This window comes from Zea mays, chromosome 2 (assembly GCF_902167145.1).
Source record: "Zea mays cultivar B73 chromosome 2, Zm-B73-REFERENCE-NAM-5.0, whole genome shotgun sequence".
Taxonomy (NCBI): Eukaryota; Viridiplantae; Streptophyta; class Magnoliopsida; order Poales; family Poaceae; genus Zea; species Zea mays.
Window position 1 is genome coordinate 199,452,519 of NC_050097.1, and position 14,842 is coordinate 199,467,360.

Genomic DNA, 14,842 nt, shown 5'->3' on the forward strand with positions numbered 1-14,842 from the left:
GACGTACTTCCTTGGGTTCCAAGTGAAGCAACTCAAGGATGGCACTTTCCTCTCCCAAACGAAGTACACTCAATATCTTCTCAAGAGGTTTGGGATGAAGGACGCCAAGCCCGCGAAGACGCCAATGGGAACCGACGGACATGTCGACCTCAACAAAGGAGGTAAGTCCGTTGATCAAAAGGCATACCGGTCTATGATAGGGTCATTGCTTTATTTATGTGCTAGTAGACCGGATATTATGTTGAGCGTATGCATGTGTGCTAGATTTCAATCCGATCCAAGGGAATGTCACCTTGTGGCCGTTAAGCGAATTCTTAGATATTTAGTTGCTACGCATTGCTTCGGGATCTGGTATCCAAAGGGGTCTACCTTTGACTTGATTGGATACTCAGACTCCGATTATTCTGGATGCAAGGTTGATAGGAAGAGTACATCAGGGACGTGCCAATTCCTAGGAAGGTCCCTGGTGTCTTGGAGTTCTAAGAAACAAACCTCTGTTGCCCTATCCACCGCTGAGGCCGAGTATGTTGCCGCAGGACAGTGTTGCGCGCAACTACTTTGGATGAGGCAAACCCTCTGGGACTTTGGCTACAATCTGAGCAAAGTCCCACTCCTATGTGACAATGAGAGTGCAATCCGCATGGCGAATAATCCTGTTGAACACAGCCGCACTAAGCACATAGACATCCGGCATCACTTTTTGAGAGACCACCAGCAAAAGGGAGATATCAAAGTATATCATGTTAGCACCGAGAACCAGCTAGCCGATATCTTTACAAAGCCTTTAGATGAGAAAACCTTTTGCAGGCTGCGTAGTGAGCTCAATGTCTTAGATTCGCGTAACTTGGATTGATTTATAGCATACATGTGTTTTATGCCTTTGATCAAGTTACTTTATGCATTTATAAAATTTGTTGCTTATTTATGGTGGTCAAGTTGTGCAAGGGATCCCCGGACCTCACAAGTCCATGTGTGAATGATGCACATATTTAGGGGGAGAAGTGCTACAACTTGACCCTTTGAGACTAATCCTTGTGTTTGAGTTACTTGATGTAGTCTCAAAGGCGCATTGAAAGGGAAAGGTGAACTTGGACCATGCAAAGACTTCCACTGCACTCCGGTATTGTTATACTTAATTCCAAGTTCATACGTATGCTCTTATTGCCTTTTTGCTCTTGATTGACATTTTTGGTGAGGCAATGGGGTTAAAGGGCCAAGAATAATCCTGTTTTGGTGCTTAATGCCAAAGGGGGAGAAATTAAGGCCAAAGCAAATGGATTAGCTACCACTTGAGAATTTTTGAAAACAATAGAGTTAGAACTTTTGATTTGTCAAAATACTCTTATTGCAAAATTTGGTCTCTTGTGGGGAGATTTTATGATTATGGGAAAATGAGAGAGTTTTTGGATCTTGATCAATTTCACTTTTGGAATATCTCTCTTTACGCCCAAACAAGTGAGGTTGACTTAGAGATAGGAAATGAATTTGATTTGCAAAAACAAACCAAGTGGTGGCAAAGAATGATCCAAATATACCAAATTAGAGTCAAAAACAATTTGGTCCTTATTTGCATCAATGTTGCACTTCTTTTAGTTGCTTTTGATGTGTTGGCATAAATCACCAAAAATGGGGAGATTGAAAGGGAAATGTGCCCTTCGGCAATTTCTATTATGTTTTGGTGATTAAGTGCTCAACACATTTAAATAAGTTCTTATGTGCTAAATGAAGAAGAAAAGTGCAAATCAAAGAGAAGGTATGTTTCTAGACTTAGTACATAGTTTTTAAGTACTAATATATTTTGTCTAAGTGCTAGAAATAGAGAAAAGATAAGGAGAAAAGGACTTGGCTCTGAGCAGCCAATACTCAGCTTAGTCTGGCACACCGGACTGTCCGGTGGTGCACCATACAGTGTCCGGTGCACCAGGCTCGCTTCCGGTGAACTGTCCGCTCTTGGGAGAATTTGGCGGCATACGACTATAATTCACCGGACTGTCCTGTGAGCCAACGGCCGCCAGCGCAACGGTCGGCCGCGTAATCCGCGGGCGACGCGTGGCCCGCGCCAACGGTCGGCAAGGGGCACCGGACTGTCCGGTGCGCCAACTGCCACAAATCTACAACGGTCGGCTGCGCCAAATTAGGAAGGAGATCCGCACCGGACATGCTACAATGACTGTCCGGTGGTGCACCGGACTGTCCGGTGCACCACCCGACATAAGGCAACTTTGGCCTTCCTTGTTGGCCTCCAACGGCTCCTAGCTGCCTTGGGGCTATAAAAGGGACCTCTAGGCGCATGGAGGAGTCATCTAAGCACACTCTAAGCATTCTAAGACTTCTAGTCCTCACTTTCACGCAATCGTTCATCGTTCTTGAGATTGGAGCACTTTTCGAGTTGTAAACTCCCCACATGTTTTGTGTGCTCATTTTCTCACTTGTGTGCGTGTTTGCGGTGTGGATTTAATTCTAGTGTGCGTTGCTCTTCCCAACCTTACTCCGTGCTTTCATTGTGATCTTTGTTGTAAGGGCGAGAGACTCCAACTTGTGGAGATTCCTCGCAAACGGGAAAAAGAGATAAGCAAAGAAAAACCGTGGTATTCAAGTTGATCATTGGATCACTTGAAAGGGGTTGAGTGCAACCCTCGTCCATTGGGACGCCACAACATGGAAGTAGGCAAGTGTTACTTGGCCGAACCACGAGATAAAATCGTGTGTCTCTTATGTTGATCTATTTGTGGTTGTCTTAGGGGAAGAAAGCAACTACCTTTTTAGAAGACTGGAAGAGAGAATCAGCCCAGCTGAATGCTTGCTTAGGGGACAGTGGCAGCCTAGAAGTTAAGTCGATGCTAGAAGATCTCATACGCAAGGCTCAGCGCCTGGACACCGAGACGACAAGTCTTGCAGGGAGAGCTCGTAAAGAACAACTCCCGGACCTCAAGACAGATGAAGAAGGAACCCTCTGGTTCAAGGACTGTTTGTGTGTGCCGAAAGGAGATGCACGAGGTATCCTTCTCGACGAAGCCCACAACTCAGCCTACTATGTCCACCCAGGGACCACCAAGATGTACCTAGACCTCAAGACCAGATACTGGTGGAGAGGGATGAAAAAGGAGATAACTCAGTATGTGGCCTGGTGTGACACTTGCCAGCAAACTAAAGCAGAACATCAGAAGCCTGCAGGTCTACTACAACCTCTCCTAGTGCCCAAATGGAAGTGGGAAGAAATAGGCATGGATTTCGTAATCGGACTGCCTCGGACCCAAAAAGAGAATGATTCTATGATCGTCTTACCAAGGTAGCTCACTTCATTCCAGTAAAAACTACCTTCAAAGGAGCCACCCTTGCCCGAATATATCTTAAAGAAATCGTCAGACTCCATGGTATTCCACGGAAGATAGTGTCAGACAGGGGAACACAGTTCACCTCAAAATTCTAGATGAGTCTTCAGCAAGCTATGGGCACCAAGCTAGACTTCAGCATCGCCTATCACCCCTAGTCAGATGGTCAGACAGAAAGAGTCAACAAAGTCCTCGAGGATTTATTGAGAGCTTGTGTGTTGACCTTTGACAAGAGTTGGGAGTCCAGTTTGCCGTATGCAGAGTTTTCTTATAACAACAGCTACCAGGCCAGTATCAAGATGTCACCGTTTGAAGCCTTGTATGGGCGGAAGTGCCAGACCCCTCTGATGTGGTCCAACGTAGGGGAAAAGACACTAGAAGGGCCTACCTTCATTGACGAGGCAGAAGAGAAAGTTGCCCTAATCCGCAAAAGATTACTCGAAGCTCAGAGTCGGCAGAAGAGTTACACAGACAACAGAAGGAGAGAACTCAGTTTCGAGGAAGGAGACTTCGTCTACCTCAAGGTCTCCCTAATGCGCGGGGTCAAAAGGTTTCAAGTGAAAGGGAAGCTAGCTCCGCGATTCATTGGCCCCTATCCTATCATCGGCAGAATAGGGCCCGCAGCCTACCGCCTTCAATTACCAGAATCCATGTCAAATATCCACAATGTGTTTCATGTATCTCAGCTCCGCAAATGCCTGAAAGTACTAGAGAGTCACATCGAAGAATAGACAATTCAAATTCAGAAGAAGAGACAATTCAGATTCAAATATCCACAATGTGTTTCACGATCGCCCTCTCTCTAGCGGACGGGCCTCGCCTGTCAGCTCTCTCTCTCGCCCGTGATCGGCTATCGATGCGATCACCGCCGGCCACCGCTCCGCCACATCCCCTCGCCATTGCTCGCCCACCAGCCGAATTGGCACCTTGCGCCTGCCCCGAGCCATCCCGTCACCCCGTCTGCCCAAGCCATCCCGTCGCCACCACTATGCACCATCATCGCCGCCACGACAAGCATCACCAGTGCTTGCCACCTCTCCTCTCCCCCTCCCCCTCCCCGGTCGCCTATAAAAGGGACCGCCCGAGCTCCAGCTTCCTTCACACCAGCTTCGGCCACCTCTCTTCCCTTCCCCGAGCTCAATCCAGCCAGCGCGCCGCCCTCTTCCTCCGCTCCGGTGAGCCCTCCCTCCCTTCTCTAGTAGCCTAGAGTTCAATTGGTTTGGCTCGCAAGGTTCACCGCTCCATCACAAACACGGCGCACCCTTTCCCTTCACCTATTACACTCGTGGGCATCACCGGCGACCTCACCGCCGCGGGCGCCCGCCACCTCACCACGGACCGACCGTTCTAAGCCCCCACCGACCAAATTGACCCCTCCACCATGACCCCCTATCCCCACCCGTGCTTCGCCACCTCCTCGACCGCCACGAACCGGGTCACCGGCGAAGAACCACCGTCGAAATCCGGCGGCCAGTTTTCCTCTCGGCTGACCCCTCCGTCACCCCCTAACGCCATTCTTCTCCCCCTTGCTGGCACGTGGGCCCACGCCCACGGCACCATCCCCGCCGCGCCACTCCCGCTGGCGGGCTGAGCTGGGCCGCCTGCCCGCGTGGCCGTGCGCGCGCGCCCCAGGCTGGGCCAAAATCCCCCTGGGCCCAGTTAGCAAGGAAATCCTTTTCCTTTTCTTTTTCCCATTTCTTTTTCCCATTTTCCCATAAATGTTTTTATGTTGATATTTTATGCACCAAAAATAGTCCAAATAATTTTATATGGCATAAAATAAAAATGTTTAAAATTTGGCACACATCACTAAGCCACCATGGTTGATGTATTTTTCATTGCCTACTTTTGCTAAGAGGAGAGGGACCCGATCCTCCGAAAATTGTAACCCCGGAAGAAGGGCAGGAACCCGGCCTCTCCGAAATAGACCTTTCGTGCCAGGAGAGCTTCGACGAAGGCAAGTCCATTCTTCCCTTGATGCATAAATTACCTACTCTTTCTACCACTACCTAAGCCGAGAATAAGGGATTGGGTCCTTTGCATGGTGAGAAGAGAGATAGCCCGCATTAAAGAATATCTTTTGAGTACAAAACGTGGGATGAAAAAAGGGTGGTGTTTTTAATGAATAATGTTTTCAAAAAAAAGTGTGAATATCTTTTGAGTACAAAATGAGGGCCTCAGGTGTTGGCTCAGCCGGGTTAGGTGTGAGCAGAAGGATTGTCCCCTCATATAAGGACCGGTTTGTCATCCTTCACTACCTGTACTCATGACATGTACAACCACTCGAGACTGGATGGGCAGTCACTCAATCTGAACTCGTACGGTCCAAACCCCAGGGTTATGTTGGATGGGGAGCACCGAGAGGATAATGTGGGGAATGTTTTGTCCGGTTTGGACATGGCGGTGGCCTGACTCCTTCCGGTATAACCATTAAGGTAAGGACGTGCAGAGAAGGAAAGAGATTCGGATTCGGGTCTCATTGGCCATGAGACCGCATAGCCGGACTAGTGGGTAAAGTGTATCCCTGTGCGCAGAGTTCAAACCTATTAAATGAGTCGTGGGACTAGTAATTGTTTCACATTTGAGTCCCAAAGGATTGTGACGCTTCATGTGCTAACCTTATCGCGTCCGCCATCCTCGCTCGTCTGTGTTCCCAACCTCCGTCCTGCCAGCCTTATGCACCTCGTCCCATGATAGCCACGAGCTGGAGCAACATCACTTCCAACATCTTGTTCTTGAGACCATGCGGCTCACCACATACCATTTTGAGCCCCTCCGCCTCACATCATATCATCTGGTGAGTCTCCATCTAACCTAAACGTGATTGTGGCACCTTCTATTTTGACATGAAATTGGTTCTAGCACCTTGCTAACTGTGGCTATACATCTATCTGGTGGTGAAGCTATATGTGCATAGATATTTTCTATTTATTGCTATCCAGATATTTTTGTTTTTCCCTATGTTTTTTCTTGCTTTATTTTTTTGAAGGAGCATCATTTTTTTACTACAATTTTCTATGGCTTGATGCTAGTCTCAATTATTTCTTCGACAAAAAAGTTATAGTAAGTGGTGAATTTAACACATGATGCTATTTGTTACATAGACTTAGTGATACTCCTTATCATTTTGATAGAAATTCATTTATGCAATATTTTGTTTGTGATGTATAAAGCTCCTGCTGGTTAGAAAATAGAAACACATGACATTTTGGTTGAGGTTATCTCCTGCTCCTATGTGAACCACAAAATATTTCATGTTGCTAACATGTATTTGCTACGAATGTATTCATCATTTTATATTACTAAAATATTCAGATAAATAAAAGCATTAATTTGGATAGTTGTTGATATAACCAAAGCTGCCAATAATATGGGTTACTTTTACAAATACCCCTGAAATTTTACGAATCAACCCACTGTCCTACGTACTTCTCTGTCCCGCCTCCCTTCGGACCCACACCATCTTCGTCCCCAACCTCCCTCTCCACGCCGCCTCCCCGAGACCTCCCCTGGAAGTTTATATTGCTTGTCGCCGGATAATTTATAAGATTGAGATCGATAATATGTGATATCTTTTATGTAATCATTGTGCACTAATATTTTGTCGAATATTTTGCCGTCGCAACACACAGACACTTGACTAGTGATACTTAAATATCACTTTGTGATTAGTGTATATGCTTTACAAAGTGCTTAGGCTAGGTACACCAACATTAAAAGCTCTTGTACTAGGTTAGGCCTAGTGTCAATGATGTTATGTATACCTCTTGCTCACTTGGTGCTTTATGCATATCGTTGTTATACACCAGAGAGACATGTAGTTTTGTAAAATTACACCAACCATTTTGTGTGTGCCCTACACAGTGTACTGAAGCGAATAAGGCCCATAAAGCTCGATAACGAATACGATGGAGAGTGGTCCGAAAAAGGCTATCTTGAGGACCCATTTGCATATGGAAAGACTCCGGAATATCCACAAAATTACTTCACTAGAAGTTTGACTCTTATGAGGTGTCCTAACGAGCACAAGGGAAAACGATCATATTCTCAATACCTCTATAAAAAAAATACTAAAGTTGTCAATATAAGTTTGTATCTCTAGCACCTTTAGCTTCCACATTTATATTATATTATGTACTTAGGTTTTATGTTTTATATTGCTAACTCAGTTTGATAGGCTAGTGATAATATTGGAACTTAAGTTCTATAACTCATTTATGCTAAAAGATATCAACATGCCTAGTAAAACCTTAGTTGCATATCTAAATAATTTATTTATCACATATGTTCTAATCATATGGAAATTAGAGACAATAGTTTTAAAAATACATTTTGAGGTTTCTAATTTATCCCTCATAAATATCATAGTTCTTCATAACTATAAAAATCGTATTTCAAATCTTTGCTATTCGTGTCTCATATATAACTCACCCTCGTGGCTTATTCTTATTCTCGTTGTTAATTTAAATGATTTAAAGTATACTCTAGAGTTTTTCTTAAAAACTTATAGTCCAAATTATGAGAACATACATTGTGCACATGAACATTTGGTGCACATGAACTAACAAAGGGTATAAAAAAATAAAAAAATTCATATATATTCTTTCCGCCCTACTCCAATCATATACAAATTTCAAATTAAAACTCGAAATACATAAAGAGTAATATTTTTTTGACAAGTTCAAATTAGAAAATTGTCTAAAATTTTCTATTTTTTTGTTACAACTAAAGCATAACAAATTTGAATTTGAAATTTTGTATATAATAAGTGTAGGGTGGAAAGAATATGTATGATGTTTTATCAATTTTTTGTGAACTTTGTTAGTTTACGTGCAACACATGTACACCAAATGTTCATGTGTATATGATATGTCCTCCGAATTATTACTTGGAGGATATTTAAATAAAAATTGGTCACTATGTTATTGTATCATTCAATATTTTTTTATATGTCGTGAGTCAGTAGTTTTAGAAAAATTGGCATTGACAAGCTCTCTTCGTTTGGGCCATCAATACATTTCTGAAGTCGTCCTGGCTCCCTTGGGTCGGAAAAGGCCAAAAACTCATCGGCAACCTCCATCTGAAAATTCTCTCGCCTGAACGTCCAAGCACAATCCCGAACCCTAACCAGCGCCCCAGCTCGCCGTCGGCATGTCCGCCAGGTTGCTCCGGCGAGTCCTCCAGGAGCGTGAGGCCACCCCGCAGGACACCGACGTCGCCGACGACGACCAGTCGGTGGAGGAGGAGGCTTCTCCTCCGCGGTCCTCCGCGCGGAACCTCTTCGATCTCCTCGACGACGGAAACGGCGACGGCGGCGAAGAAGATGAAAAGGTGCGTACCTCCCGGTATTATGATCATCTCGTTAGGGTTCATAGTTGTTAGGTTGTAGCAGGAGCACAGTAATTTGCCCCCAGTGTGCTGATCTCGTAGTGTCCGAGAGTTATTGTATGGCAATGGTAAAATTGTTAGGTGTAGACAGAGAAGGTCATCCAATGGGAACTTTACGATTTTGATTTCAGTGTTGGGGAATGAGGAAAGGGAAAATGTGTATATAGTTGATTGGGGGATGTATATGTTAGATGCTCACCGGAGAGACGTCCCTCACAGACTCTTGAGAGCAGCACCTCAGTTCACAGAATACATATAACTCACTGGTGAACACACCCACACACGCGAGAATGGACCAGTGTTATTAAAACTACGTTTAAACGTCAAAACTCTAATTAGAGGTTGAAACCACGTTTCAGCGTTTTGGCGTTCTAAACTGTAAAACACAGTGTTTTATGCATTTTAGACCATTAGCTACTTTTGGGCCCAGTCTATTAGTTACTTTTGGGGTTCAATCCAGCTCATGGGTGAAGTTTTGGTAAGCCACTAACCTCTCTGTTTTGGTACTTAACTTCATATTATTGTATGAAATTATGATGTATTGGTATTTTCCCTATGTTGTTTAAAACTACGTTTAAACAAAGTTTAAACGTTTAAAAGTCAAAATTTCACTCATGAGCGTTCCAACGTTTTATCGTTTTAATAACCTTGTAATGGACACACTTGGTTGTTTTTTGTGCTATCCAAGCAGATTTTTTTTGGACTCTTCATCATTCATGTATATGTGAAGTGATTACAAGATCCTACAAACTTGCCATGGCGCTCCTTGATGCATGCCATCACAAGCATCTTGGGCACGACAGGTGACGCCCTCCAGACTGCACAAAACATCACACTTGGGCTCTACTCATGTACAGCCAACAGCTGCAGCTATACACACGCATACAGTCTAAAACAAATGACAGAAAAATCAAAGGGCTAACTAACTATCATGCACAAGGATTATTCAACAGTATATACTATATACTAATATAACTCCAGAAAAGAATCTGGAAAGCCTCAATATTGTACTGTGGTAATATTTAGAACCATTAGCAGTCTATTGTTTTTGCACTGTGGCGATGACTTTCTCAGCCTCATTGGAGCTGCTTCTTGTCTACCTTTTAGCATCGAGCAGGTTGCTGGATGGAATCTGAGGTTTGTTTTGTTTCTTAAGAGTTGGATTAAGTGTCATGTTCTTCTGCAAATTAGGAAATGAATAAGTATGCATAAAAAGTAGATGTCTGGTTAAGCTGGTATCTCCGGCTCTTCCTGTGAACTGTCAATGCTTTCTATAGAAGCAGAAGGTAAACATGTCTATGGAAAAGTTACACGTAGAAAGAAGTTTCCTGCTAAAGTATGGATTTATGTATTGCAGGTTATGGCGTGTATTTTCTTGTCATTGTGATCTTAAAAGTGTAAGAAACAAAAATAACAATGGTTTTGAAATCTTGGACCCAGTTTTCATGATGTGACATTGCCTCATTGCTTTATATCGTAGCTTAGCTTTCATGGTACTGTGCTCACCAGGGTTAAATAGATCCTTGTGTCAATCAAAAAAAAAACTCGACCTGCAAGGGGTAAGACAGCCCTCGGGTATTATATTAAGAAGTCCTCACGCAGGTTAAGAAAACCCCTGAACCCCTGCCCCACTCATACACAGCGACACCGTAGCCCATGTGTGAAACAACCGCGACCTGGACCTGGCCTTAGACTTGTGTTTTGGCGTGGGACAAACGAGGTGATTTTTTAAACCACAGCCTGAAAATTCGCTCTCATGGGGAGTCGAAACTCATGATCTGTGGAGTGCTACTCGGACCACCTAACTAACTCAGCTAGAGGAGTAGAGGACCTTTCGCTCCTTGTGTCAATCAGACTTTGATGTCAATGTTCTGTTTTTGTTTTGCTACAGGAAGATGAAACAGAAATAATTCAAGCTGTGAGCTATACAGAACAGAGACATTCTGTGCAAAAGAAAGCGAACGCTGTTCCCGAAACAAACAAAAAATCCAAGAAAAAGAAAAAAAAGAGCAAGGCGGAGCCGTCATCAACAAAGGCAAAGGATGCACAGTCGTTGGAGTCAATTCTGGAAGACTTATGTATTGAAAAGAATCCAATACAACAAAGAGCTCATCAGAGTGACAGGGCAGCTGGAAAGGAATTTGAGACAAATGAAGCTACTCATGTGGCATCCTCTGTTCTTGCAATAGACCCAAAACATCTAAAGGGTGAAAATGAGATGAGGCGCATTTTTGGATCAAAGGTAGTGGATTCATTTGAAAATCAACGGAGTATGCCAAGCAGTTCAAGGCAAGTACGTGGTGCTAGGCGTGTTGCCCATAATCCAAGAAAAACTCTTCTTGTGTCTCCACCTAGCTACTGGCCACCATGGGATAAGTCAATAACAATGGATCTTCTTGAGATGAAGAATGGTTTGAATTACTTCAGGTGAGGTCATTCTTATCTGTTCTGGTGTCTAATATTTGTTTGACACCGGCATATCATTGTACTCCCTCCGTTCTTAAATATACGACACTGTTGATTTTTTTGAAAACTTTGACCACTCGTCTTATTCAAAATATTTATTCAAAAATATAAAATTTCAAGTCATGCTCAAACAATCTTAAGTGATAAAACAAATCATAACAAAATAAATTATAATTCATGCTTTTTTTTGAATAAGATGAGTGGTCAAAGTTTTTTTTAAAAGTCAACGGTGTCATATATTTAAGAACAGAGGTAGTAGTATTTGTAGAACATCTTAAGGCATAGCAGAATGCAATTCCGAAGGTCTGTGTGAATCTGGAAGAAGTCTTAGCTTATTAGTTCCATATGATTTTACCTTCTTAATAACAGCTCTTAATTGTTTGCAGGTACACATATGACCCTTCAGTCAGCCATGTGCAGGAATTATTTGAAGCCGCCAAAGCAGCAAATGATCTCAATGCTATTGCAGCTATATTAGGGAAATATCCATATCATCCAGAATCACTGTTGACATTTGCTGAGCTTTTCAAATATTCTGGAGAGCATCAATCATCAGCAGATGCAGTGGAGAAATGCCTATTTGCATTGGAGTGTGCTTGGCATCCTTTATTTAGCCCACTTCAGGGCAACTATCAGTTGAAATTCAACCATGACACAAATAAGCCACTGTTTACAGCACTCTTTAGTCACATGAAAAATCTGGATAGGCGTGGCTGCCATCGGTCTGCTTTAGAGGTCTGCAAGTTTCTGTTGTCACTGGACTTCGATGATCCAAAGGGTTCTCTATTTTGCATTGATTACTTTGCTCTAAGATCACAACAGTACAAATGGCTGGAGCAATTTGCAGAAGAGTACCAGTGTGATAACTCCTTGTGGTTATTTCCGAATTTCTCATTTTCTCTTGCTACTGCACGGTTTTACCTTGAGTGTGATGCAGCGTCAGAGGGTTCTGATGATGCTGACAAATCAACATCTCTTGATCTCATGAAGCAAGCTCTGATGCTTCATCCTATGGTGCTTCGCAAGATAGTTGACAAGGCTCCTCTGAAAGACTCATCATGGACCCAAATACTCAGAAATGTATTCTTTGGATCAGCAAAACCGGGAAGCCCTTCACTTGAGCATATGATCAATATATATGTGGAACGCCATTATATCATGTGGAGATTCCCAGAACTGCAGAACTTGCTGAAAGAGGCTGCTCTTTTGGTGATTGAATCACTAAAGCAGGATAACAGAGAAGCCCTGGACTGGGCTTGTGTTAGAAAAGAAGCATTCTCGTCAGACAAGAATGAGTAAGTTCCTCTGAACTCTGTGCAAAGTCAGAGTTAACTGTTCTTATCGATTATGCCCTTTGTTTGCATAGCTTTGCATTGCTTATGATTCTTTGGTAGCGACATGAGTTGTTGGTTTTGCCTACAGTTTGAAAGGTTAAATGGAAAATACAGGGTTGATCTAACATAGCTATGCTATCGCAACTTAGCAGTAGCTTTGCATCTGCGGAGTTTAGCAAATTGTGGTACCTATAACCTTTCTAGTTTCAGTGATGCTCCCTTGACTGTGTATTATGGTATACTATAATGTTTTTAGAAATCATCCCAGACTACATTCTGAGTAGAGGTATGAGTTCCTGAGTTTGCCCCCTACCTTGCAGGTACTCTCATCTGCTTGTTTCAGACTTCACTGACACAACGCCGTCGCTCCCACCAGAAGAACTGCGACCATTTATGGTCGGTCCAGGAATGTTGCATGAGATGCCACCTGTTGAACAAGAAGCTGGACCCGAGAGACTCCGTGCTCCTCGTGAAGTCGCTGGGCGTAATCCTGCAGTAGTCTTCCTTGAATCACTGCTCCCATGGGTCGACTATGGTGACAATCATCAAGGTGCAAATGACGACGACAACGACGACGAATGATCAGTTGGATGTATAAAGTGGCAAGGACTCACAATTGCGCCTGAATTATTGAATGTGACACATGATTAAGAAAAGTTGTTGTTGCTCATAGGGTCACCTCGGTACTATCAATAACCACCACAAGTCTGCAAGCCAAGTGGTCTTGTGTTTTTCATGATGGGACAGAGGCCTGAGGTTAAGTATGTATGGGGATCGACCACTAAGTTGCCAAAACATGTATACCAAATTTTAGGGATCGAGTACCATCCTTGTCTGAGACTTGACTCTATGCTAATTCTGCAAACATAGTGAAAGGGTTTAATACTTTACGGTGCTGTTAGAAAATTTACCCCAGGCTAGGAAAGGCTTTCACAAAGAATTAAATGTCTTATTTAAATAATATCCTCGTGGATTGTTCACCCTGAAAAAAATTAGGGGTCTCAAGAGGATTTGATTTGAGTTTTCAAACTAATCTCAAATGTTGCGATTCTGTTCCTCCTAGCGGTCCTCGGGGAGAAGGGGATTAAAGGGGCTAAAATATTTTGCAATTTAGTAATAGCAAAAAGATTTTAGCCACTTTAATCCATTCTAATCCTCTTACTTTCAGACAGCCCTAACGCACTGGTTGACCTAGAGCCGCTGCTTGGGCTCCGACGTCCGCACATGCTAGAGTTTCCATGGCAGTACACTCATCAGCAAGCTTTAGGGCATGTTTGGATGTGTGTATAAGGCTATCTCTAGCACATTACTGATCCTTATATCTATATTCAAACTTCACTCTGTGAACAGTACAATCTATAATGCAAAACATTGTTTTGGATAAACTGTTGCAGACGGCCTAAGGTGCTAAAAACTGCTATATATTTTATGCCACAATTGCTTAAGGTTATACACTTAAATTTTTCGCTACATCTTAGCAGGTCTAAGAAAACTTTGTCTCACTTTTACTAATGATTGACGAGTCATATACTGTAGGAGAAAAAAGCTTGCCATAATTGTTGCTACAAACCAAATATATACCTAAGCCGATTAAACATGTCTGGTGGCAAATAAAGCAGCAAACCAAACAACTCCTTAATAAGACGCATTATTTGGTTGATGTTTTGTGATTTGGCCAGATTCCGCTGGGTCAGCCACTACCTCAATGCTCCTGCACCTTCGTTGGAGGCACGCTGTAGAAGACGATGGGTACCTGAAACCCGAATACCTAATGGGTTTTACCCGATATGAAGGCGGGTACTGTATGATTTCTCTACCTGCGGGTATGTTAATGGGTAAAAACCTCTACCCGTCGGATAGACGTATACGGGTTGGTACTACTCATACCCGTCTACCCATAGGTAAATATACCCGTATCAATACCACTATAACCATATAATAGAGCCCATCTTAGCTAAAATAAAACCCTTCTCTAGCTATCATTTGTGTAGATACCAAGTTATGTAATCATATGATTTGTTATATGTGAAGTTGAAGTTGTTTTTGTATGTTTATTTAATATTTTGAGTGATTGGTATATTAGAATTTAATACTTTTTTAGCGGGTACGGGTTACCCGTCGGATAAAAATACCCGTATGGGTACGGGTATGAGTAAGATTTTATACTCGCGAACATATATGGATAACCCGACGGGTATAATTTTTTTATGGGTACATGTATGAAATAATACTACCCGACGGGTACACTGCAGACTATTTTAGGATGTTGCAGTATACCGTACACGCGACAACTTGTGACATGTACTAGGTTTTTTACCTACA

General features: G+C 43.0%; 1 protein-coding gene across 1 annotated transcript; it reads left to right on the forward strand.

The window, feature by feature from the left end:
- Nucleotides 1-8,434: 8,434 nt before the first annotated feature.
- On the forward strand, nucleotides 8,435-13,404 carry LOC100280382 (uncharacterized). Its single transcript, NM_001361067.1, has 4 exons — nucleotides 8,435-8,663; nucleotides 10,612-11,147; nucleotides 11,573-12,481; nucleotides 12,841-13,404. Exons 1-4 carry the CDS (start codon nucleotides 8,484-8,486, stop codon nucleotides 13,100-13,102), a joined length of 1,887 nt encoding a protein of 628 aa, NP_001347996.1. The 5' UTR covers nucleotides 8,435-8,483; the 3' UTR covers nucleotides 13,103-13,404.
- The last annotated feature ends 1,438 nt before the right edge of the window (nucleotides 13,405-14,842 follow it).

What these genes read in the sequence shown, in the direction of transcription:
- LOC100280382 (NM_001361067.1), top strand. Translation starts at nt 8,484, where the DNA reads ATGTCCGCCAGGTTGCTCCGGCGAGTCCTCCAGGAGCGTGAGGCCACC. An exon ending in GCGGCGAAGAAGATGAAAAG is followed by an intron (nt 8,664 to 10,611) that starts GTGCGTACCTCC and finishes GTTTTGCTACAG; the next exon opens with GAAGATGAAACAGAAATAAT. An exon ending in TTCTCGTCAGACAAGAATGA is followed by an intron (nt 12,482 to 12,840) that starts GTAAGTTCCTCT and finishes CCTACCTTGCAG; the next exon opens with GTACTCTCATCTGCTTGTTT.